The sequence below is a fragment of the Tripterygium wilfordii genome, chromosome 23, assembly GCF_013401445.1.
Source record: "Tripterygium wilfordii isolate XIE 37 chromosome 23, ASM1340144v1, whole genome shotgun sequence".
NCBI classification, from domain to species: Eukaryota; Viridiplantae; Streptophyta; class Magnoliopsida; order Celastrales; family Celastraceae; genus Tripterygium; species Tripterygium wilfordii.
In genome coordinates this window covers 8,990,016-9,015,007 of record NC_052254.1, presented here as the reverse complement: position 1 = coordinate 9,015,007, position 24,992 = coordinate 8,990,016, and the positions used below count along the sequence as shown (strand labels likewise).

General features: G+C 38.9%; 1 protein-coding gene across 1 annotated transcript; it reads right to left on the bottom strand.

The window, feature by feature from the left end:
- Positions 1 to 10,785: 10,785 nt before the first annotated feature.
- Positions 10,786 to 16,534, bottom strand: LOC119993695 (H/ACA ribonucleoprotein complex subunit 4-like). Its single transcript, XM_038840908.1, has 3 exons — positions 15,909 to 16,534; positions 11,933 to 12,185; positions 10,786 to 11,399 (listed from the first exon to the last, which is right to left on the bottom strand). Exons 1-3 carry the CDS (start codon positions 16,233 to 16,235, stop codon positions 11,020 to 11,022), a joined length of 960 nt encoding a protein of 319 aa, XP_038696836.1. The 5' UTR covers positions 16,236 to 16,534; the 3' UTR covers positions 10,786 to 11,019.
- Between the last annotated feature and the right edge of the window lie 8,458 nt (positions 16,535 to 24,992).

Here is a 24,992-nt window from a genome sequence, read left to right as displayed (position 1 = left end):
CTAGACATGGGTGGTCAGCAAGGAAATAAGCAAGTGCTTGCCCTTTGACTGCCTGTTGTGGTCTCCATTTGAGGTTGAATTCTGTCAAAGCCAATGACCATCGACCTATCCTTCCTGTTAGCAATGGCTTGGTCAGCATGTGCTTGATCAAATCCATCTTTGAGATCACGTACACCTTAGTTTGAAGCAAGTAGTGCCTCAACTTGGTACATGCAAAATATAATGCAAGGCAGAGCTTCTCCACCACAGAATATCGTTCTTCAGTATCTGTCAGCAATCTACTCAGGTAGTAGACTGCTCTTTCTCTTCCAACATCGTCATCCTGGGCTAGTAGGCACCCAATGGAATCATCAGTAGCTGATATGTACAACTTTAATGGTTTATGCCTGGTAGGTGGCATGAGAATTGGAGGTTTGCTTAGGTAGGCCTTGATGGTTTGAAAGGCCTCTTCATGTTTTGACTCCCATCTGAATGCCTCCTCCTTCTCTAACTTCAATAATTCTGAAAACACCTTGGTCTTACCTGCAAGATTAGAAATAAATCTTCTAAGGTAATTTACCTGACCAAGGAAGCTTTGGAGTTGTTGTTTGTTCTTCGGTGGTTGAGCTTGGCATATAGCTTTGGCTTTGTTTTGGTCAACCTCCATGCCTCTTTGATGGACCAAAAATCCCAGGAAGTTTCCAGCTTTAACTCCAAATGCACATTTCAAAGGATTAAGCTTTAATTGGTACTGTCTCATCCTTTCAAATGCAAGTCTGAGATCGGCCACATGGCCATTGACCTTGACTGACTTGACAATGATATCATCAATATAAACTTCCAGTTTCCTACCTATCATGTCATGAAAGATAGCATTCATTGCTCGTTGGTAGGTGGCTCCGACATTTTTTAGGCCAAAGGGCATCATTACCTATTCATATGTACCCAATGCTCCTGGACATCTAAATGTCGTTTTTGAAACATCTTCTTCTGCAATAAATATCTGATTGTATCTAGAGTAACCATCCATCATAGATAGCAGCTCATGTTGAGATACACTATCTATCAACATATCAGCAATTGGCATAACATACACATCTTTAGGCGTAGCAGTGTTTAAATCACGAAAATCAACACAAATATGAATTTTGCCATTTTTCTTGACTACCGGTACAATATTAGATAACCATTCAGCATTCCTGGTTGGCAGTATAAAGCCGGCCTTAACCAACTTCTGTATTTCTTCTTTAACACGCAACTCTACCTCTGAAGACATTCTTCTAGATGGTTGCTGGTATGGTTTGTATCCTGGCTTGATAGGTAGTTTGTGTTCTATCACCTTTCTATTCAATCCTGGCATTTCTTGGTAATCCCAAGCAAAACAGCCACGAAACTCGTGAAGTAAAGCTATTAGTTTCACCTTGATAGATGGATCCAAAGTAGAACTTATGTAAGTAACTCTGGACTCTTCTTGCCCCCCCAAGTTCACTTCTTCCAAAGGATCTTGGGTTTCGGCCTTCAAATCATCTAATTTGGCCGGTGCTGTTTGCAAATCATTCCAATTCAACTCTTTATTATTAGTGGCCAGACAGCCATCATCTTCTACTATCATCTCTTTTTCACTAATTTCTTCTGTTACAACTCTATCAATGGCAGCTTGTACTATAATTTTATTTATTGCGGCCGCCACTATCTTCTCTTAATCCTTCGACCACATCATGGAACTTCTTCAATGATTGGTTCTGATCTCCTCGGCCTATAAGGAACAATGGCCGTTGGTTGCAATAATTGTCTTGCAATTTTCTGCATCTCTTCTTTCTTAGTTTCGAACTGGATTGGTCCACATTGGGCATGGTAATAGCGAGCTTCCACCTGATCTGATGTAGTCTTGAATGGCTGGTTGTCCGCCCAAATGATTTCCACATCATTTCCTCTCCAGCACACCAAAAGCTGATGTAGTGAAGATGGAATGCACCAATTGGAATGAATTCAATCTCTTCCCAATAAAGCTTGATATTTGGCCTGACTGTCAATGACAAAGAAGGCAGTCATGGAGGATTTTTGCCCTACAGTCAGCTCCACTGGCAGTATTCCAACTGCCTTAGTAACTTCACCTGTAAAACCTGCCATAGTCACGTCAGTTGGAATTAAATCATCTTCTTTCTTACCCAGCAGCCTAAGCACTGATCGTGGAATGGTATTGACCACAGAACCGTTGTCCATCAAGACTCTGTCAATTGGCCTGCCATTTATCTGTGCTCTGACGTACAATGGCTTGATGTGTTGGGACATTTGGATTGAAGGTTTCTCCAAGATAACCCTTTTAGGGGTCTCTTCATCCACTATCTGCACCGTCACTGAACTGAAAGGTTGACCACCTTTTCCTAGCCGGTCAAACTTTGGCATTTGATTTTCTTTCGTGTACTTCTTAGCCTGCCAAGCAGCTGGCAAAACTAAAGTAGTAGTAGAACATTCATATGGTACCTGAATCGCTCCCACCATGAACTCTTTTGCAGGTGGTTGATCTTTTTTCACTTGGTGGTTGTCCTCTTGCTTCTTTTCTTTGCGAACCCACGTCCAGTTTCTATGTTGAACCACTGGAGGTTTATAGTGACTCCTCATATAAGCAGCATACTATCTCTGCTTTCTCCTCAACTGAGTTCTGGTTAGAGGTGCTGGAAACTTCTTATGTTTCACCAACTACCATCTGTTGGTAATGGTGCTAGCTGGTGGTTGCACATAGCGTGGTTTCTGGGTCTTTTTCTCTTTGTAAACCTGAGCATTTTGAGAATTATGAGCTTTTGGTTCCCATACCTTATATTTTTCCTTCAATTTCCTTTTAAGCTCCAGGTAGTCACGAAGATCTACATCAATTGCATGCATTGTGGTTGCCACCGGAGGAAATGGATCTTCATCTACCAGCATGGACTCCTTATCAGGGAATCGCAGGACACCCTTGTTGATTTTCTTCTGAATCATGTTCTTCAGAGTCCAGCAGTTGTTGGTGGTATGAGACCATAGGTCATGGTATTTGCAATACTCTTTCCCTTTCATATCCTCCTGAGATGGTATTTTGTGTCCAGCTGGAAATGTAACAAACTTTTCCTGTCATAGAAAATCAAAACTCTCCTCTGTTTTGGTCACATCAAAAGTGTAACTGATGTTACCACCCATAGGCTGCTTCTTTACTGACTCAATTGCTTTCGGTTTGGACAGTGCGGGACAAACCCACACTTTTTTTTCTGAAGTCACCTCAGCAGCAGCCATCTCCATCTCCTGGTAGTAAGTTCCCATAGAAGACTTCTTTCTCCTACTTTCTTCTTTTAACAACTCTTCATACTCTGCTACTTTTGCTGCCATTTCATAAAAATCATAAAATTCCATACCTTGGAATTTTTTGCGCAATTTAATGTCCAATCCTCGTTGGGCCATCTTGACAAATTCTGACTAAGGCAGATAGATACGACATCTATTCCTCAGCTTTTTGAAACAAGCAATATAAGCATTGGTGGTTTCTCCTGCCTTCTGCACCAATCTGGATAGCTCAGCCACAGATACCTCCAGTTCAGCTCTAAAGAACTGAGTGTGAAATGACCGTTCCATCTCCCACCATGTATTGATGGAATTCCTTGGTAATGTGGAATACCAAGTAAAAGCAGCTCCTGTCAAAGAGTTTGGAAATAACCTGAGACGAAGGTTGTCGAAGTTGTCATAGTTTGCCAATTCGCCACACTGCATAGTGAAGCTACCAATATGCTCCACGGTGGACAGTCCTTCTTCTCCAGAAAATAAAGTGAAGTCGGGTACTCTGAATCCTCTTGGGTAAGGATTTTCCCTATCCACGGCGGCTGGATAAGGTTTGTGATACTCTGGCCGACCAACTGGTCTATGGCCATAGCCATATAAATCTTGAACTAGCTGTCTGAGAATCTCCAGATCAACAGGTGGTGTTGGTGGAATTATAGGTTGAACTCTGCGAGCAGTACCCACTCCTGCAGCCACGTTGCCTCCTGATCCAGCGGGTTCAGTAGTTGCATAGGCAGCTGGATTACTCATAGGATTAGTATTCCCATATGTAACAGGTCTAAAATTCTGACCATTACCAGATGGAGAGCGCATTGGAGGAGGTGTGTATTTGTTGTAACCACCATCAGCCTGGTAGTTTGCTCCTTTCTGTGATGGGAATTGCCCCCCCATAGTCAGATCTTCGAACTTCTGCTCCAGCTTTCGCTCCATCTGCTTCATGGTATCTTCCATTGTTTGATTTGAACGTGCCTCCAGATTCTTGATAGTTTTGACCAGATGTTCAAACAAGATAGCGGCTTCATCGGATAAGCCAGCTGGTCGTTCAATCAACTCCTGTTTTTCTTCAGTACCGCCATCATTGGCAGCTTCTTCTTCTTCTATCAACGGGTTTTCTTCCGATAGATTCTCCCCAACCACTGGTTCCTTTCCTGACAAACGAGTGCGTGGAGCCATGATAACTTGCAAATGCTTTTTTTCTGTCCCACCGGGTGTGCCAAAAAAGGTTGTTGTCACCTAAATGTGGCCCAAGGTGATGATGATGTGCAGGTGTGCCAAGGATTATAGTTTCCTACACTAATGAATAAATTGCACCAAATGTAAATATGACTTCTATCTAGACGATTGAGCGAACTATCTTGGGACCTCAATAGCTCTAGGTTCCCCAACTCCACTGAAGTGCGCTTCGTTGAGATTGAGAATGAAAAAATATATAGACACCAAGAACAATTTACACAACGATGGTTGGTATTGAAACTTGATTGGAAATAAATACAAGAAAATTTGGAATGAACAACATAGCTTGAAGTTGACAAAGATTTGGAAATATAATTGAAATGCTAGAATGCTAGGAAGCTTGAAAGTTGAAATTGCCTTTGGGCTTGAGTAGTTTGTTTGATTGATTGGTTGTGTCCCCTCCGTCTGTCTGTCTACCATCTTTTATACCTGCTGTCTTGCATGAAAATCTCTTCCATAAACTGCAGTTATCCTTCATTTGTGCCATTTTCTGACAGTTTGAAACCATTACCACCTCCTCATGTCAGTTTTTCCTTAAATCTCCCACAAGCTGCCACCTGGACCACCTTGTGGTAACTACCACAACTTCTTCCTCTTTTCATGGACCATTCTCAGCACAATTCTACCTGGCAGTTGCTCATCAAATGGGCCTCTCTTCTTCAATAATATGGGCTTCTGGGCCATAATAATCCAAATCATAATAGGTAGCACAATGGGCCTTGCACATGTTCTAAGCCCATTAGGCCCAACATATTTTTGGTGCCAACAATAGTAGCTAATAAGATAATCTCAACCCTCCATTCTCCTCTATCATCCAACGGATGGCAAAATAAGATAGAAGTAAATTGTTTGGCACGTGACAATGCCCTCCCCATCAAAAGACCTTGCCCACAAGGTTGGGAAATTGCTCCACCAGAGTACTGTAAGGAAACCACGTCACCTAGAATGCATCCTGTCCTCACCATTTAATCAATAACTCAACAGAGGGCAAGTTTCCTTTCTTCACTAAGCATCAATCTAAGATCAGCTATAGAACCAACCTTCTAGAGGACAACAAAAGGTCCATAATATCTAGGGCCCAGCTTCAAATTCTACCCTACTAATATATGTCTATAAGGCGACAATTTCAAATAAACTAAGTCTCCAATTTCAAATGAGAGGGGTGACCTCTTCTTAGCTGCAAACTTTTTCATGCTGTTCTAACTCTTGAGCAGATTGTGCCGCAATAATTGCATGATTTCCTCTCTGGATTTCAGGTAGTAATCTATGGAAGCAATCGTAGTAGTGCCAAGTATATAGTCACAAAGGCGAGATGGGGGCCTCCCATAAATCACTTCAAAGGGAGTCAATTTTGTGCTTGAATGAAGAGTTGTATTATAGCAATATTCCGCAAGGGGCAACCACTTCGTCCATATCTTTGGCTAAATTCCTGTAAAACACCTCAAGTACTGTTCAATTTCTTTGTTTACTGCCTTTGTTTGACCGTCACTTTTGGGATGATAGCTCATTGAAAAATTCAAATGAGTCCCCTGCAAGTCAAAAAAATTTGTCTAGAAGGAACTAGTAAAAAGGTAACCTTGATTAGTTACCGTAGATTCTGGAATGCCATGTAACCAAAAATATTAACCAAGAATGTTTGTGCGACTGAGGCATCTGTATAAGGATGCGATAATGTCAAGAAATGAGCGTATTTAGAGAGACGATCCACCACAACTAGAAGAACAGACTTCCCAAAAGAAGTAGGGGGACCCTCAACAAAATCCAAACTAATATCTACCCATACTTTAGAAGGGATTGGCAGAGGTTGCAAGAGGTCATAAGATCATGTATTCAGGTACTTTGTGGTTTGACAACATTCACAACATTTGATGAAATCTTTAACAACAGTTTTCATAGTAGGCCAGTAGAAATCATCTTGGGTTTTTTTCAAAGTCTTCGTGTATCTTGGATGACCTAAGAGGGGTGAACTATGTACCTCTTCAAGCACCTTGATTCTTACATCAGCTTGTGCAACCACTACCAAGCTATTTTTGTAAAACAAGACACCAATGCGTAAGCTGAATTTAGGATAAAAAGTCGGATCAGCTGATAAGTTGGTGATGATCTCTTGTATCCAGGCATCCCCTACATAAGACAACTTGATCTATTTTAAAAGATCTAAAGTGGGAATCGTGAGAGCATAAATGGTGGGTTGAGGGAATGCAACCTCTTCCCGTTATCGTGACGACACGTCGGCCACTAGATTTTCCTTCCTCTACTTTTACTCTACCGTGAAGTCATATCCCAATAATTTACTGACCCACTTTTGCTGCGTCGATATGCCAACCTACTGTTCCATGACAAACTTCATGCTCTAATGGTCCGTTTTCACCTGAAATATGTGTCCCAAGAGGTAGGCCTCCACTTCTTAATAGCTGATACCAATGTCAATAACTCTTTCTCATATATAAAGAGATTGCTCTTCCTTTGGGGGTATTGTTGAAATACGCAATCGGGTGGCCCTACTGCATCAAAACAACCCCAATTCCCCTACCGAATATGTCACACTACCACAAATGGTTGGCTAAAGTCCAGTAAAGACAGCACCGGAGGGTTTGTCACTGCCACACGAAGTGCCTTAAAGGCTACAACTGCCGTTTTACTCCACACAAAGGCATCCTTAGCAAGAAGTCCATATAAGGGCGCAGCAATGGAACCATATTTCTTAATGAATTTAATATAATAGTCGGTCAACGCTAAGAACCCACGGAGAGCTTTAAATGACTTGGGCAGTGGCCACTCTTTCATAGCCTTAATTTTTACAGGATTCATGCGAACTTCATTCCTATCAATAATATGTCCCAAATATCCTACTTCGGGCACACCAAAATTGCATTTAGATGGCTTTGCAAATAGCTGATGTTGGTTTAGGAGTTCGAGAAATGTAGTCAAATGTCGCAAGTGCTCTTCTCTAGAACGGCTATGCACAAATAGGTCATCAAAAAATATCAAAATAAATTTTTGGAGATATGGCTTGAACATCGTGTTCATAAGACTCTGGAATGTGGATGGGGCGTGAGTTAACCCTAATGGCATTAAAAGGAAGTCGTAGTGGCCTTCGTGCGTTCTAAACGCAGTTTTTGGAATGTCTTCTTCCACCACCCTGATTTGGTGATAACCGGAGCGCAATTATGGCAATTAGCCTCATCGTGCATGGCACAAGAGATCCAGTTCCCCTGACTCGGTACCTTACTCCTCTACAGGAAGTGTTCTTGCGCTAGTGCCTATTTCCTCGTGTGGTGGAGTTTCTTCTTGGGCCTCTATGAGGAAAAGTTTTGGGTTTGGGTACTTGTGGGTGGGAGTCCACTTAGCATCACAGCTGTAGCACAACCCCCCCTTTGCCTCTTGTCACACATCTGCTGGTTCATCATTCGCTAAACCTGAACTTCCTTCGGAGGAAAATTGTGTTTGGTCTAGTCAAGGGAGGTGGAGTGGGTTCCTGTCACAGGTGAGGTTAGGGCAATTGAGGTTATGTGTGGAGTCATTCCATAACCTGGATATGGAAGTTGGAGTACTGATGGTGGTGTCGAAAAAGCTTGTGGAGCATAAGATGATGGATGGTTGGTACTGGTTTCCAAATAGAGAGGGGTAGTACCCAACTGTGGGATACAAAATTATCGTTGGGTAACTAGCAGTGTTGCTTCCTGCATTTTCTCTATGGTGTGAGCCGCAGTGACAGATTGTGGCATGAGCATTTTTACTGTGAGCGAATCTCCTCCTTCAACCCCTGTAAGAAGCAACTCAGCTTATGAGCATCTGTCACTCTGGGATGTGACCAATAATCTCTTCAAAATGAATCTTATATTCCTCTACAGTGCCCGTTTGTCTGAGGTGCATTAATTAATCCAAAGGATCTTCAAACAAGCTAGGACCAAAACGCTTTTGAATCGCATCGATAAAATCAACCAAGATGCGAGTTGCCTCGATGTCTGCAACTCGTGAGACAACGTTGTCGCGCATCCCTCTATATGGTGGTATGAAGCAATCAACACTCTCTGTTCCAGCGGTGTTTAGTAATATGTGAAATACTGATTGGCTAGATGGAGCAACATTGCTGGATCGATTTAGTTAAACTTGGGTAAATCCAACCGTGGGTTATGATTTTGCCATGCCATATTGCCAGTGTTGTTCGAAACTGCTCATCAAAACGGGGCATGAGCGCAGTGATAGCGTCAAGGAGATGAGCTAGAACATCATCATGTGCCATTGTTCTACTCTTCACCATGAGAATCTAAAGCCTCTGATACCAATTTGTTACTCAACCAGGTAACTCAACAATACTTACAGGGCCAAACAGCCAAATCAACAAGAACTGCAAAGTAGTAATTAACTTGAAATCATTGAACATAGTTGTAATTCCAAAATATTCAGAGCAACAATCCAAAATAGATAACGATAAATAGGGGTGCCTACTCAAGAGAGGCAACTCTCCAAGAATCAAAGACATCCAAAACATTCAACAACCCTAACCCTAAGGACAACAAAAATATATATAGTAGCTAATAAGATAATCTCAACCCTCCATTCTCCTCCATCATCTAATGGCTAGCAAAATAAGATAAAAGTAAATTGTGTGGCACGTGACAGAAATAGGCGGCGACAAGTAACCAATCCACAATGTCTTGATCTCGCCACCACCGAAAGCACTTTGTGGAGCACCATACTGCTGCACTTGCAATTGCGATTGCGATTGCGAAATAGGCGGCAATACGGACTGAGAGTCCTTCAGGGAGAGACGAAATGCGGGCTCTTTAGGAGAGACAAGCTCCGAGCTCAATGGGAGAGATGAGGATAACGAATGGAAATATGGGATCTCAAACAAAATCAAGAAATGGGATCTCAACAGGAATGAATTTTGTCAACATGGAAGCCATATAAGAATTTTTTGACCAAAATTTGTTGACTTAATGTCACATCAGTGAACTCCTGACCGAAACTGTATAAAATTTTCCCGGATGATTAAATTGACTCATTTTGAAACATTGGATGATGCACTCGTAACACAATTTCTTTGGGTCACTAAAATGTAACAAGCCCTATCTTTTGGTGCTATAAAGTATAATTAACCCATAAAATATTCCAAAATCTAGAGTCTCATTGATATATTGAGTCTTCTTTTAGCTGTATTCAAATGTGACTCTTTTGGATTCGATTGATACTTGGCACAAACACTCACTAAATGCAATGTTAAGTAGACTTGCAGTCAGGTTAAGAAGACTTCCAATGATACTTCTATAAGGAGTCTGGTCAACTGACTTACCATTAGAGTCTTTGCTCAACTTCATGCTTGAGCTCATGGGACGAACACTAATACAAATAAGATGAAGACGAGCACTAATAAAAATAAGAAGAAGAATAAGAAAATGAAGAAGATGATTGTGGAGATGCGACGGTGGTGGAGGAGCCACTTTGGCGGATGTTGGCAGTGGCAGTGGTGGAGATGGAGGCGGACAGTGGCAGTGATGGAGATGGAGGCAAACATGGCAATGGTGGAGATGGAGAGTAGGTGTCTTAAAGCTAAGTATTTTTTAGATCCATGTCTATTGAAAAAGAATGATAAATGTGAGATTATGCAATTTTTTATTTTTAAAATAGATACTTATATGACAAAATATTTTTTTCTTTGACTCAAGTGTGGAACTTTAATAAAGTGGGTATTAATATGTCATTTTTCATAAATGAAACTGATAGATGCTCAGTGACTTGGTGTGATCTTAGCTGACGAGGCCACATTGTTTCTGTAAGCTTTTTTGGCAAGGTTTTTGATTGTTCATTTGTTGCACTTCTGGAGAACGGTCAAAACTTCTGATTTTCGTATGGTTTGGAAAAATAAAAATTCACCAGAGAAAATATACATATAATGATATAATGTTGTTGAAGTCGAACAAACCCTTTAGAGTTCAGATGCAGGAGTTAAAGGAATGTCATCTCACCAACTATATGAATACTTGCTTACATTTCTTGACCCTGAAAGTCGAAATCAGTAGGCAGCCATGACAGCCTAAGAAACACAATAAAAGAGAGAAGGAACCAGACTTCGGAGATCTAAACCCAGCTCGATCAAAATTGTAATTTCCTAACCTAGCATAAACCTAATTAAACCTATTAGATCCATGAGATCCAGCAATACTGCAAACATATCAGCTCCACCATCATGGGATACAGATAAATTCCAGACCAATGTTATAACATAGTGTCCAAACCTTCCATGCTCTGGCACATTCTTCAGGTTCCAAGGGATATGGCTCTTGAGATAACATTAGCTTCTTGAAAAAGAAACCGGTGCAATAATAATGTCAGGTAAAGTTTGGATCAGTCCAACAATAATAATTTTTTCAAAAAAGCACCTATTGAAAGTTTTATTTGCAAAATTGGACCCGAAGGTTTATTTTGCACTAACAAAAAAGAACGAAATACAAGTTAATAAGTATGATGGACAAAGAAAAAACTCTCCTCTAGCTTTTACCGCATCGGCTGTTGATTATAATGATTCTTTTCCTTTTTCTTTGCAGCAGCTAGCCTTGCACTCCTTGCAGCAGCTTCACTAGCGGCAGCTCGGGCCGCAGCATCCATCTCTTTACTAGATTTCTTCTTCTTTGAAGAGGCCAATTTCTTTAATCGGTCCTTCACATCCGGAGCAGATGTATCCTCTCCCTTCTCAGTCCCAGCAGCATCATCAGTCCCATTTCCTACATCTTTGTCATCTGGCTGGTATTGGGATTCCTTTGGCTCCTTCAATGATTTATCCTTCCTTTTCTTCTTTTTTGAAGTTTTGCTCTCCCCAGGGGCATTCTCCTTTTCCATCTCTCCGACATTGTCAGCTTTCTTATTCTGTGCAGTGCCTGCTTAAACAAGCGGAAAAGAAATTGAAGCATCTGAGAATGGCTATATAAGTAAAAACCAATGAAGCCAAGACTCAAACTAGTAAATCCGACTGGCCAAACTATTTAACTAGCCAAATTATTTCACTTCCACAACATTTACTATTCTCTCAGTGGCATAATTACAGCTGCACTAAAATTTTAATTCATCTTTGATAGAAATACCACATCGAAAGATGTGGGCATGATGGTGTTGTTTATAGGGGGGAGGTATGGGCCTTCCTCATAACCCAAGGTTTTCTAGTGTAGTCTGCCATGGAAGGGCCTGTCTGCGGACAGAAGGTCCATGGTGGGCTGGGCTGGGGCCTTGGGTACAGCCGGCCCATATGGGTGGGTGTCGGTTGGGCCTTGGGTGATGAGCGTGTATGGGCACGACTCTATCAATCTTTTTCCTTGAAAAGACAAAGGAATATTACTAAACAGTAAACAATAATTTCTGGAAGCAACAACTGAGAAGGCAGTAGGCACACAAATAATATTCAAGGCTAAGTTACCATGGGACTCATCTTGAGCATTGGCCTCCTTATGTAGTCCAAGTTCAGCAAGAACAGCTTCAAGTTCCTCAAGTTCCTTTTTCTTTAATTCTTTCTTTGAGAGCTGCCTATCTGTATCTTTATGCACCGAAGGAGCTTCAGTGGGCTTCTTAACTACAGGCTCCACTTCAACTGGTGTCTCAGGTTCATGTTCATGTTCTTCTTCAACCTCATCATCAGCTTCCTCAATACCTTCTTCCTCGCTTTCACTTTCCTGGGAAAAAGAATAGGTATGGTAATTACCAACTATATACAGGAAATCTCGGAAACTTGGATAAGATTAGGACTGCCATAAGCATAAACACCAATCTATTGGTCACTGAGTAAAAGTCAAAATACTGAAGTAACAATTTTCTCCATCAGAATTTCTAAATCAAGGTTGCGTATGGAAACCACGTGAGTGGTGACAGGTACTCACAATTCGTGACACATTTCTATTTTATATCCAGCCACGCATATTGGCACAGCCTTTTTTTGCAGATACAAGGGTTGGCTTTCACAATGATTCTGAATGGGCTCCCAGAAACACGATGATGTAGTTTTTAAACTACTCATGTAGATTTTAACTAGGATTGAACAAAACAAGAAACTCTAACCCCCAAATCAACCCCAATTCAAGAAAAATTCTCATTTCCTAGGGTCAGAAATTGGACATAATTCTTGAACTTCTAATTTTGTTTACTCTAACCTGTCCAAAATTAGTTTCTGCCACAATTGTAAAGTCAGGCTCTTTGACCTCCTTATTAGTGGAATTAGCAATAGATTCCTTTGCACAACATCTGTTACTTCCGGAACTTGGTTTTCTAGCTGAAATTCGCCTTGACCGAGAAAAGTTTGTACTTTTCTACATCCATAGCATGCTGCCCTGTTACTCCTTCAATTGTTGATGATAAATGCTCAAATTCTTCTCCCTTACCTCCTTAAATTCAGTTTCAACTGCAACTAAACTCACCCTTGTCTTAAAACCATCTTCTTCCTGACTTCCTTTGTTTTCAAAAAACTTTACTCTATAACAAGTCTACTCACTTAGATGTGCACAAATTGATCTCATGATCCTTAAATTGCGTTGTCCTGATTTCTTCGAGTTTTGCCCAGAGGGACTCCAGTGTAACTCCTGAGGATTGTTTCTCCCTTCTAAATTGGGTTTGGTCATCATCCCAATCTCAAAACCCTAAGTAAGGCACTCCTTGTTAACATAAACAGGATAGAGAAGTTGTAGGCTTCTCAGAACCTATCTCTGATACCAATGAAGAAGTTTTTAAACTATTGATGTAGATTTTAATTAGGATTGAACAAAACCAAAAAAAAAAAAAAATCAGCCTCAATTCAAGGAACCCTAGGGGCTAAAATTTCCAATTCCTAGCTCTGAAATTGGAACATAATAGTTGAACTTCTGAATCATAATTACCAGGAATGTTCTAACCCCCCCCCCCCCCCAAGTCAAGTGGCACACCCCATTCCTATACCCATGCCACAACCCGGAGCATTCCGAGTTCCTGGTAACTATTTTCTGGACTTACTAGAAACACCATGAATCGCCGAGGTAGTCATATAAACTCACTTCCCCCTCTCATCCTCTAAACGAGCATGTATCTATCTCTCACTGAACGTGTAAGAAAGCTCTCCTAATGCATCTTTGCATTAAAATAACCTCTCTTTTTTTGTATTTCTGAGGCAAACAAGCCTTTAGATAGAGGTTTACAACAATGGGTTTAGAAAACATTAGGATTCCTAAACCTGACTAACCTAGACAATCGTGATCACTTAAAAAAAAAAAAACTAAAAGGGAAACCCTCTCCACAAAAGTTTGTTGGACTCGTAAAAAATAACAAATTAAAAAAGAAAAACAAAATTAATGGCTTCCCGCATCACACAATCATAGAATTGTCCAAAAGCTCCTTAACCAAGCAGCTATTTGGGTTTTCCCCTAGGGGCTAAATAAAGGAGGTTTTTATATGGAAACCCACACTGAACAGATTTGAGAAGAAATTAGCTAGCTGGAAGAGGAGTGGGATAGATTGACTACTATTAAAAGAATAAAAAACTTTATCAGCAATGTCGGTCTCTATACATTCCCAAATTCTTCCTCAAGTATTGCCAAACTTGAAGCCAAACAAAAAAGATTTTTTTGGGGTGATAAGAAATACCATTTCGTCAACTGACAACAAAGCTTCCTAACAATTTGGGAGGATTAGGCATCACTTCCCTAATTAATTTCAATAAGGCATTAATTGGATAATCAATTGTCATTAAGTATGCTTGTAGAAAAGAATGGACAATTCTACAGAGGAGAACCACGTGGTTCAGTGCTACTCCCAGTAGATCTACTCCCAGTCCTTGATATGACTCCCTGTAGATCTACTCAGTCCTTGATATGTCAAATTCTAAAGGAATGCTCATTAATCATTATTAGGACTATTTGGGAACTGAACCATTTTCTCAGAATCTGGGAAAGGAATTAAAGTGACAATGAAGATAGGATTTGGTGGACCCTCACAAGGGAAAACAAATACAATATCAGATCCTACTACAATGAATTACAGAAACAAACTCGTCCGGGAAACTCAAATTTCCCCCGGCTTTCTAAACTTATTAAAGGTGGTCTCAATAACATTCTTTTTGCATTCGTAAAAACAAACTTTCTTATTTTGTCCAAATCACATTTATATCAACCATCTTCCTAAACATGTACGCTTATTTGCCATAAGTCACATGCTTATTCATTTTATGCTGCAAGAAAATGTCCAAGAATATCCAATCCCCATTAGTTTTCTCAAATTTGGCAAAATAATAACTTGAAGAAATAATTTTCCCAAAATAAGCTGCAAATTTCACCATTTTTTTGCGGCCGTATCCTAACAAGCAGACCACATGTTCAACAAAGCTGAGGCATAAGAAACAATAGTCTTTCATTGGGTAACATTTAAATCAACCTTTTTCTTAAACGAGTATGTTTTTGGCTATCAAAGGACCACGTGCAAATTCACTCTACCTAATGAAAAAATGTTAAATAATATCCAAGACCATTAAGATTTCATGTAAATTTTTCAAAATATAGGGCAAACTCAGCATATTTAACTTGAGGGACATTTAAGATGCCAAGCATCAAACATATGTTAACTTTGGCAATTAAGAATCTGACGAACTAAAGAAAGAGCCACATTTTTTCCATCACTTTTAATTGCAAAGGCATAGAAAGAAATCGATTCCTGAAAGTTTCATACTATAACCATGCACAGAAGCAGTATTTAATGTACCGGATACAAACAAAGCCTTGGGAAAAACATGAATCACCTAAAAGATCACAAAACCTCAAATGCACGAAAAGAAGCACATGCAATTTAGAGGATCATGCTTACTTTCATTTAATTTTTATTACGCAAATTAAATGGGGGAAGGGGGATCCAAAAATATGACCTTCCGGTGATAGAGAATCGAGATAGGTAATAATGTAATACCACTTGGGCTTGCGGTGAACTCCTACTTTCATCTAATCTAACGGTTTCATAACAGCCTGACATCCATTGACCAAACGTTTAAACACTACCGGGAAAATATAATAGGGAAAAGCAAATAAGAATACAAGTTTGATATTTTTTTTTATTTATTTTTTTTTTTGCATAAAAAGGATCAAAGTATTCCCTCCATAATCAACACAGTTATTTGAACCCATAAAGAGAAGTTATCATGAAGAAGTTCGAATCATAGGATCCATATGCAGAAGATTTTCTCCCTTTAAGGGTCAAAGCTCAACTTCTATCAGAAGAAGAAAAAGAAACACCTTGGAATTGCAGCTAATGACTAAAATCCCAGAACAAAGACAATCAAATGATAAATCCTAACAGACCACACACGAAGATCAAGTATAAACATACTGAAAACCAAAACTTCAGCATCCAATAAATTAAAAACGGTAAAACAAGGAGTTAGAACGCACCTCCACAGCAGGCTCCGAAGCCTCTTTGCCGGCCTTAGTGTCGGTATCTCCCCAGACAGAGGCGGGTGGGGCAGTGGTCGCATAATAATCATCATCATCTTCATCGTCCACATCAGCCCAGGACTTGACTGTTAGAGGCGCCGGGGCCCAAAAGACCTCCTTTGCTGGCTCCTTCTCCGAAGACGCAGCGCCCTTCTTGTCTTTGGTCTTCGACGAACCCTCTTTGTCGGAACTCTTCTTCTTCCTCCTCAAACTCCCGAGCGCCGCAAAAACGTTGGTGCTGTTCAGCACAACCGACTCGTCCCTCCTGCTCCCTCCTCCCACCATCTCGAATTCTCTCACAGAACACCAAACACTGGATTACCTTCTTCGAATAAGATTAGTCAACAAATTGTGAGATAAAACAGAGAATTGGAAGTATCAAAATTGGGATTGTGCAAGGGATTTGAAGGAGAGATTAAGGTATCGTAGACGGTATTATTGCAATGATCGGCTTTCTTGAACGAGAAGGTCTTGGAGATCTGAAGCTAGAGAAAACGCGGATTTCTGGTTACAGAATCGAAACGTATCGTTTTGGTGCGATAGAGAAAGATAACGGAGGTGTAGAGGCTCCTGAGGAAACAGAGGTGTGTCGGTTTTAACTTTTATAATGGATGAGACGAGAAAGAAAGCAAAATAAGGGGTTTTTTTTGAAAAATGACTCTCGATAATAAACACAATTTTGAAATATAACCCTTCTTTTCAAAACATTTAAATCTAACCCTTTTAACAGAGGAAAAAACATTCATATCCTTTCACGTCTTTCCATGCATCAATTCTCTCTTGAAACCCTAAAAATGGTTTTCCCTCCTAAAAGCACTCCTCCCCATCTACGAAACCACTCTCTCTCTCTCCATCAAACCCAATAAAACCGCTCATTTATACCTCTTTCATTCAAAATTTGTCACAGATCTAGTGAAATCCATATGCCAAAGCTCAAATCTTCAAGGTTGAAGTATCGGGATGTCTAAGCTCCGTAAGTTGCCATAGCGACGTCGTCGAAGACGCAAACAAGCCTAAAGTCGCCAACGCAAGCTCCGTATTCGTTCCCGTAGAACATATAAGTGCTCTCCGTCGTCGCTACGTGTCCAACCCTTCGTCTCCTACTTCACCCCCCTGCATTTTACCGTACAACATTTTGTACTCAAAAATCTTGCCATTTAAGTCGAGAAGGAAGATAACACTAAACTAAGGTTAGTGTAGTGCATTTTATGAGTTACTATACAAGTACAAATATTTCGTTGATAAATGCTTGTTGTTTTCGTTGATGTGAGACAAACTTTTCGTTGGTTACTTCGTTTATTTTAATTTAACTCAGACAATTTTTTCGTTGATAAAATATTTATAGGGTTGATAACATCACGATTTCAATGAAGGGGGTTTCTCACCCAACAACTTTAACCATGGCTAGATGCATAGCGTAGAAGATGGTTCGACCAGTCAAAAAAATATGAGGTTGAAGACATAATGAATAAGATGGTTAGACCAGTTGTAAATGGCAGAAAGTTTACACTTATACTTCACCATTCTTGGATTCTTCAATTCTTTCCAGGAATATCAACTCGTGTGAAGTACGTTGGAGGATTCATAGACGAATTTAATTGTGACCCTTCTTCGATGTCCATGTTTGACATTGAATTGTGTCTTGAGGGTTTAGGGAATGAAATATATGATGAGTGCTACTACCAGGTACCAGGTATCAAAGATCTAGAACATGGACTTCGGATATTGAAGAACAACTGTGATATAAGAGATATGATTGTAGCGGTTAATGGATACGAATGTATCAATTTGTTTCCCACAAATATTCAATTGATGAGGAGCCCAAAGCATATATGGCAGAGGATGTCATATAAACTGTTCAAAAGGGAGCCAATCTCGCTGAATAATAGCAACTTTATGGTTATCATATTAGTTCGTTGCTGGGTTTGTAGTTTCAGTATTAGGTTCCGTTAGTGTAGTAAAAACACCAGTAAAAATATTTCGTTGCTAAACGTGTGTATTTTCGTTTCTAAACGTGTGTATTTTGATTGCTAAACGTGTGTATTTTCGTTGCTAAACGTGTGTATTTTGGTTTAGGTAAGTGTGTGTTTTCGTTGCTAAACGTGTGAATTCTCGTTACTAAACGTCTGTATTGTCCTTGATATCAGACAGCTTTTTTAGTTGATAACTGTTTTACTTTTCTTAAATCATACCAAGTGCAGGTATTTCGTTGATAAATTTGTGCATGTTTCGTTGACAAATTGCATGTTTTTGGTTTTTAATTTTTCACATGCAAGTTTTGGTTGATAACCCTGTTACTTTTCATTGAATTTTTTGGTTGAATACTCACTTATTTTGTGATTCAGAAATGGAAGAGGTTAGCATATTGGTTCATTATTGTGGGTCTTGGGAAAAGGTTGGTCTCAGTTATGCATATAAAGGTGGGAAGAGTAAGGGCATGATCATTCCAAATGACATTTCGTATGACCAATTATTGGATATGGTGTACGAATTGACCAATATCGATCGTCGAACACATAACATCCAATTGAAGTATATTTTCAACCATGGTCCAACTGAACCTGTTGAGATTGAAGGTGACAGGGATGTTAGCTTTTTTGTACGATGCAATAGTGACAGGAACATACCTGGGACATCTCTATGCATTTCAAACACTGATAGAGAGGTATATGATGATGATACTGAGGTAAATTTTGAGTTAAATGATTATCGATATGATATTGCAGATACATAATTATTTGATGAACCCGACATAATTGGATCAACCGGAACATTGATGATCGTAACAAACCTAAGATAAATATATCAGAAGTTAACGCCAATGATCATACAACTGCCCAGGAAAATTTTTCTTCTGAGGGTAATGCTGGATTTGCCGGTTCTAATTCAATTGGTGCTTCACAAAGCTGTGGTAATATGATTTCACCTGTTGTACATGATGATTCATATGCTGTTTTGAAAGTCAGAGAAATATTTCCAGACAAAAAGAGCTTGTTTAAAAAGCTACGCATGCAGGCGCTTCATTTACACTTTGAATTCAAAGTGGCAAAATCGACAAAAACTCTTTTTGTTGTTAGATGCAAAGTAAGCGAATGCAAGTGATGGCTTCAAGCAACAAGAGTTGAGGACACTTGTTTTTTCGTTATAAAGGTATATCATGACAAACATTTGTCTTCTTCTTGTTTTGAATTTAATGAAGCTCGACAAGCAACAAGTTGGGTTGTGGGGGAATGCATTAAGTCTAAATATGAGGGGGTTAGTTGCATTTATAGACCAAATGATGTTGTCAACGATTTTGAGAGAGTGCATGGAGTTTCAGCTTCATTAAATTCAAAACAAGACGAAGACAAATGTTTGTCACGATATACCTTTATCACAAAAAAACAAGTGTCCTAAACTCTTGTTGCTCGAAGCCACCACTTGCATTCACTTACTTTGCATCTAACAACAAAAAGAGTTTTTGTGGATTTTGCCACTTTGAATTCGAAGTGCAAATGAAGCACATGCAGGCATAGCTTTTTAAATAAGTTCTTTTTTTTTCTGGAAATATTTCTCCGACTTTCAAAATAGCATATGCATCATCATGTACAACAGGTGAGATCATATTACCACGGCTTTGTAACGTACCAATTGAATTAGAAGCGGCAATTCTAGCATTACCCTCACAAGAAAAAATTTCCTAGACAGTTGTATGATCATTGGCGTTAACTTCTGATATATTTATCTTAGGATCGTTATGATCATCAATGTTCCTACTGAATCCAACTATGTCAGGCTTATCAAGCAATTCTGTAGCCACAATATCAAATCGGTCATCATTTAACTCAAAATTTACCTCAGTATCATCATCATATACCTCTCTATCAGTGGTTGAAATGCATAGAGAAGTCCCAGGTATGCTCCTATCTCTGTTGCATCGTACAAAAAAATGAACATCCTTGTCACCTTCAATCTCAACAGGTTCAGTTGGATCATGGACATTGAAAATATACTTCAATTGGATGTCATGTGTCCGACGATCGATGTTGGTCAATTCGTACACCATATCCAGTAAGTGGTCATACGAAATGTCATTTGAAATGATCATGCCCTTACTCTTCCCATCTTTATATGCATAACTGAGACCAACCTTTTCCCAAGACCCATAACAACGAACCAATATGCTAACCTCTTCCATTTCTGAATCACAAAATTAGTGAGTACTCAACGAAAAAATTAAACAATTTAAAACAAAAAGTGACACGGTTATCAGTCAAAACTTGCATGTGAAAAATTATAAACCAAAAACATGTAAGTTGTCAACGAAACATGCACAAATTTATCAACGAAATACTTGTACTAGTAAGAAAAGTAAAATAGTTATCAACTAAAAAAGTTGCTTGAGATAAACGAAAATACACACGTTTATCAACGAAATATTTTTACTGGTAGAGTTAGGACAAATATGGTGTTTTCAACACCAAGTGTACTACACTAACGGAACCTAATCCCCAAACTATAAACCAAACAACGAACTAATATGATAACCATAAAGTTGCTATTCTTCATCGAGATTGGTTGCCTTTTGAATAGTTTCTATGACATCCTCTGTCATATCTGCATTGGGCTCATCATCATTAGAATATTTTTGGGCAACAAAGACGTTCACACATTCGTATCCATTAACTGCTGCAATCATATCTCTTATATCGTAGTTGTTCTTTAATATTCGAAGTCCATACTTTAGATCTTTGATACCTGTTACTTGGTAGTAGCACTCATCATATGTTTCATAATCTAAACCCTCAAGACACAATTCAATGTCAAACATGGACATCGAAGAAGGGTCACACTTCAATTCGTCTATGAATCCTCCAACGTACTTCACACGAGGGGATACTCCTGGAAAGAATTGAAGAATCCCAAAATGGTGAAGTATAAGTGTAAACTTTCTGCCATTTTCAACTGATCTAACCATCCTATTCATTATGTCTTCAACTTTACATTTTTTGACTAGTCGAACTATCTTCTGCGTTATGCATCTAGCCATGGTTAAAGTCTTTGGTTGAGAAACCCCCTTCATTGAAATCGTGATATTATCAACCCTATAAATGTTTTATCAACGAAAAAATTGTCTAAGTTAAACGAAAACAAACGAAGTTTCCAACGAAAAATTTGTCTCACATCAACGAAAACAAATATAGTTCTCAACGAAAAAAAAGCATTTATCAATGAAATATTTGTACTTGTATACTAACTTATAAATATGGCAGTTTCCAACATCAAAATGCACTACACTAACCTTAGTTTAGTACTATCTTCCTTCTCGACTTAAATGGCAAGCAAAAAATGAGCACAATAGGTTGTACGGTAAAATGCAGCTTCGGTTAGGTAGGAGACGAAGGGCTGGACACTTAGCGACGACGGTGAGCACTTCTATGTTCAATGGGAATGAAGACAGAGCTTGCGTTATCGACTTAGGCTTGTTTGCGTCATGGGCGACGTCGCTATGGCAGCTTACGGAGCTTAGACTTCGCGACACTTCAACCTTGAAGATTTGAGCTTGGGCATATGGATTTCACTAGATCTGTGACAAATTTTGAAGGAAAGAGGTATAGATGGGGCGGTTTTACTGGGTTTGAAGGAGAGAGAGAGTTTTTTCGTAGAGAGAGGAAAGTGGTTTTAGGAGGGAAACCATTTTTAGGGTTTCAAGTGAGAGGGAAGTGCATGAAAAGGCGTGAAAGGGTATATATGTCTTTTCCTTCACTGAAAGGGTCAGATTTAAGTGTTTTGAAAAGAATGGTTAGATTTAAAAAATGTTTATTACCAGGGGTTATTTTTCAAAAAAAACCCATACTAAAATGGGGTCCACAACTTTAAGAACCTGATTGGATTGATATTTTGTAGAATTATGTAAGGTTTTTAAAATCGGACCGGACCTCCATCCAGTCCAGTTTAAAATCTGAAAACTGATAATTTTTAAATGAACCAGTCGGTTAGAATCAAACCAATCCAATCCAAAGTTGCTAAAATATATGGATTCCAAACTAATGTGTTAAAATAGGGTGCTATGATACATTGGAATGAGTAGTTTATCAGAATTTTTATGTACTAGTATCTTTTTATTTTTGTCAATTTATGTTTTCTACGGAAAGATGTACGTTGGATTTAAAATGTAATTTTAATCATGTACTTTTTATTTAATTAATATTAATATTATACTATTATCATTAGAAATTATAAAAATGACATATTAATACCACTTTCAAAACTCTAGGACATCTAACTCCACTCAAAAAATTTTTATCCCTCAATAAGTCCATTTTTATTTTTTATAATTACTTAAATCATTTAAATTTATCTAATTCCTTTTTTATCCTTTTTTCAAAGAGATTTAGATCTAGTATGATTTCTCTATCTTGTTACTTTTTCTCTATGTTACATCTCTCTCTCATCTCACTACATCTTCTCTCATTAGTGCATCTTTATCTCTCCTACTACATCTCTCTCTCTCTCTCCCTCCTTCTGCATCTCTCTCTTATTACTACATCTTTCTCTTTCTCTCTTGTCTCTTTTCTTGGTGGTCGTTTTGGTCCAGATATGATTGGACATTGTGCGTCTCTATGAAGGGAGTCCAACGATAGTGGTGGTGTGGTGAACCGTAGCTAGAATCGGCCAGATTTGAAGTTTCTTCAAAACAGTAACATTAGCCGACCAATGTTACCGTTTTAAAACAAAAACATTCGCCGACCAATGTTATTGTTTTAAAATGAACATATCCGGTGGTCGTTTTGGATCGTATATGGTTGGGCATTGTGTCTTCAATAAGGGGAGTCCAACGGTGATGGTGGTATGACGAACCGTCATCGGAATCGACCAGATTTAAAGTTTTTTTTCCAAATAGTAACATTAGCTGACAAATGTTACTATTTTGAAACAGTAACATTGGCCGACATATGTAACTATTTTGAAATAGTTACATTGGTCGACCAATGATTCTGTTTTTAAATAGCCATATCCGGTGGTTGTTTTGGGTCATATTTGGATGGGCATTGTGCGTCTCAGTGAGGGGAGTCCAACGATAGTGGTGGTGTAGACAAACGTCGCCAAAATAGGCCTGATCTGAGGCTTTTGTCTTGCGATGGTCGTGGCTTTCCAATCGTTTTTCGGCCAAATGGACGGCCGTTGGTGGTGGTGGAAGGTCGGAGTATGTACGTGTTGATGTGAGCTTCAGTTTAGGTTGGATACCAACGGGCAACAATAGAGAGAGAGGAGGGAGAAAGAGAAGAGAAGTGTAATTGTTGTGAGAGGAAGAAGACAAGGGTAAAAAAGTAATTAGCATACTAGCGGTACCTTAGAGGGATAAAGTTTTTTGGACTGGGCCTAAGTGTCCAAAAGTTTCACAAGTGGTACCGGCTTGGAATTTTCCCTAAAAATTAACAAAGAATCTGTAGCCCATCTCATGTCACTTTCCAAAATTGAAAACCCATTAAATTTGCCCTAACCCATTATATGATGGAAAATTCCAAGATATACACATTTAAGGAGACTCTCAAAAAACACATGGACACATAAGTACCCACGAAAATGGCAATTACATAGCTACCCCCTCTATATATCAGTTCATAACATGAAAGAAAAAGTCTCAAATCCAGACGATTCCGGTAACAGTTCGCTACATCACCGCCACTGTTAGACTCTTCTCACTGAGACGCACAATGCCCAGCAAGACTCTGTCCAAAACGGCTACCGAAAAGGGAGACCCAAAATTGGCCCGTTTTGCTCGCGTAATGTTATTGTTTGAAATAGTAATATATGATCTCATATATGTAGTAGCATTGAAACATTAACTTACGATCTCAGATTTGTATGATCTTAGATCAGAACTCAGATTACGATTTTAGATCTAACAAGATGAAGACGAACACTAATAAAAATAAGAAGAATAAGAATAAGAAAATGAAGAAGATGATTGTGAAGGTGCGATGGTGGCTGTGGCGGCGATGGAGATGGAGATGGACATGGACAGTGGCAGTGGTGGAGATGGAGGCAAACATGACAATGGTGGAGATGGAGAGTAAGTATCTTAGATCTAGGTATTTTTTAGACCTATGCCTATTGAAGAAAGAAGCACAAATGTGAGAATATGTAATCATTAATTTTTAAAATAAGTACTTATGTGGAAAAAAAAAGGTACTCATATGGCAAAGTGTTTTTTGTTTGACCTAAATGTTCAACTTTCATTAAGTGAGTACTAATATCTCAATTTTCGTTATATGATACAATAACTAGGGGCGGAGGGAAGTTGGGCCAAGGGAGGGCAATTGCCCACCCTAAAAAAAAAAATTGACTATAGGTTTATTTTTGGGCTTTCATCCATTTTTGCCCACCCTAAATCTAAGTTTTGCCCACACTTGTATGCTTTGATAGTTTAGTTGTGTACATTGAGAAAGATGTTTTTGATGCTATTCCAAATGAAGTCATCATAAAACGATTTCAAAATATGAAAAATCGTCGAGGACATTTGTAAATTGACTTTCAATTATTACTTATCGCTATTATATGATTTTCGTGTCATTTTTTCTTTAAATGACATTTTTGCCTCCCTTAACAGCCATAAACAGCTAGTTTTGGGAGTATTTTGGTTAGTTGTGTTGTAAAATATTAAAATAGCAATTAAAAGACCTAAATACCCAACCCAACAACAATAAACGACTAGTTTTTGGGGGTAATTATGGTCCACATGATCCCTATAAATAATACACTCTACTACACCATTTTGGGACCATTATGGTTACTGATGATTGTTACTGGGAGGTTGTGTTATCGAAATATTAATTAGTATTTTTACTTTGTTTATTAATAACACATTAACAAAGTTTTTTTTTTTTTGTTTTGACACTCTTGTAGCAATTTATTGGGCACATGACACTTTCAATTTATTAGGTATTTTACACCATGCTGCTGTTAGCAATAGCAGTAGCCCCTTTTTCTTTGGCGATGCTACTATTGAAAACATCTGCTTGTGAGATTTATTAATGCTGCTTCTCTAAACATCGCATA

Coding starts and splice junctions, on each gene's coding strand:
- LOC119993695 (XM_038840908.1), bottom strand. CDS start 16,235: ATGGTGGGAGGAGGGAGCAGGAGGGACGAGTCGGTTGTGCTGAACAGC. Junction 12,186..15,908: donor CTTCGGAGCCTGCTGTGGAG/GTGCGTTCTAAC, acceptor TCTTTTTCCCAG/GAAAGTGAAAGCGAGGAAGA. Junction 11,400..11,932: donor TGCTCAAGATGAGTCCCATG/GTAACTTAGCCT, acceptor TTGTTTAAGCAG/GCACTGCACAGAATAAGAAA.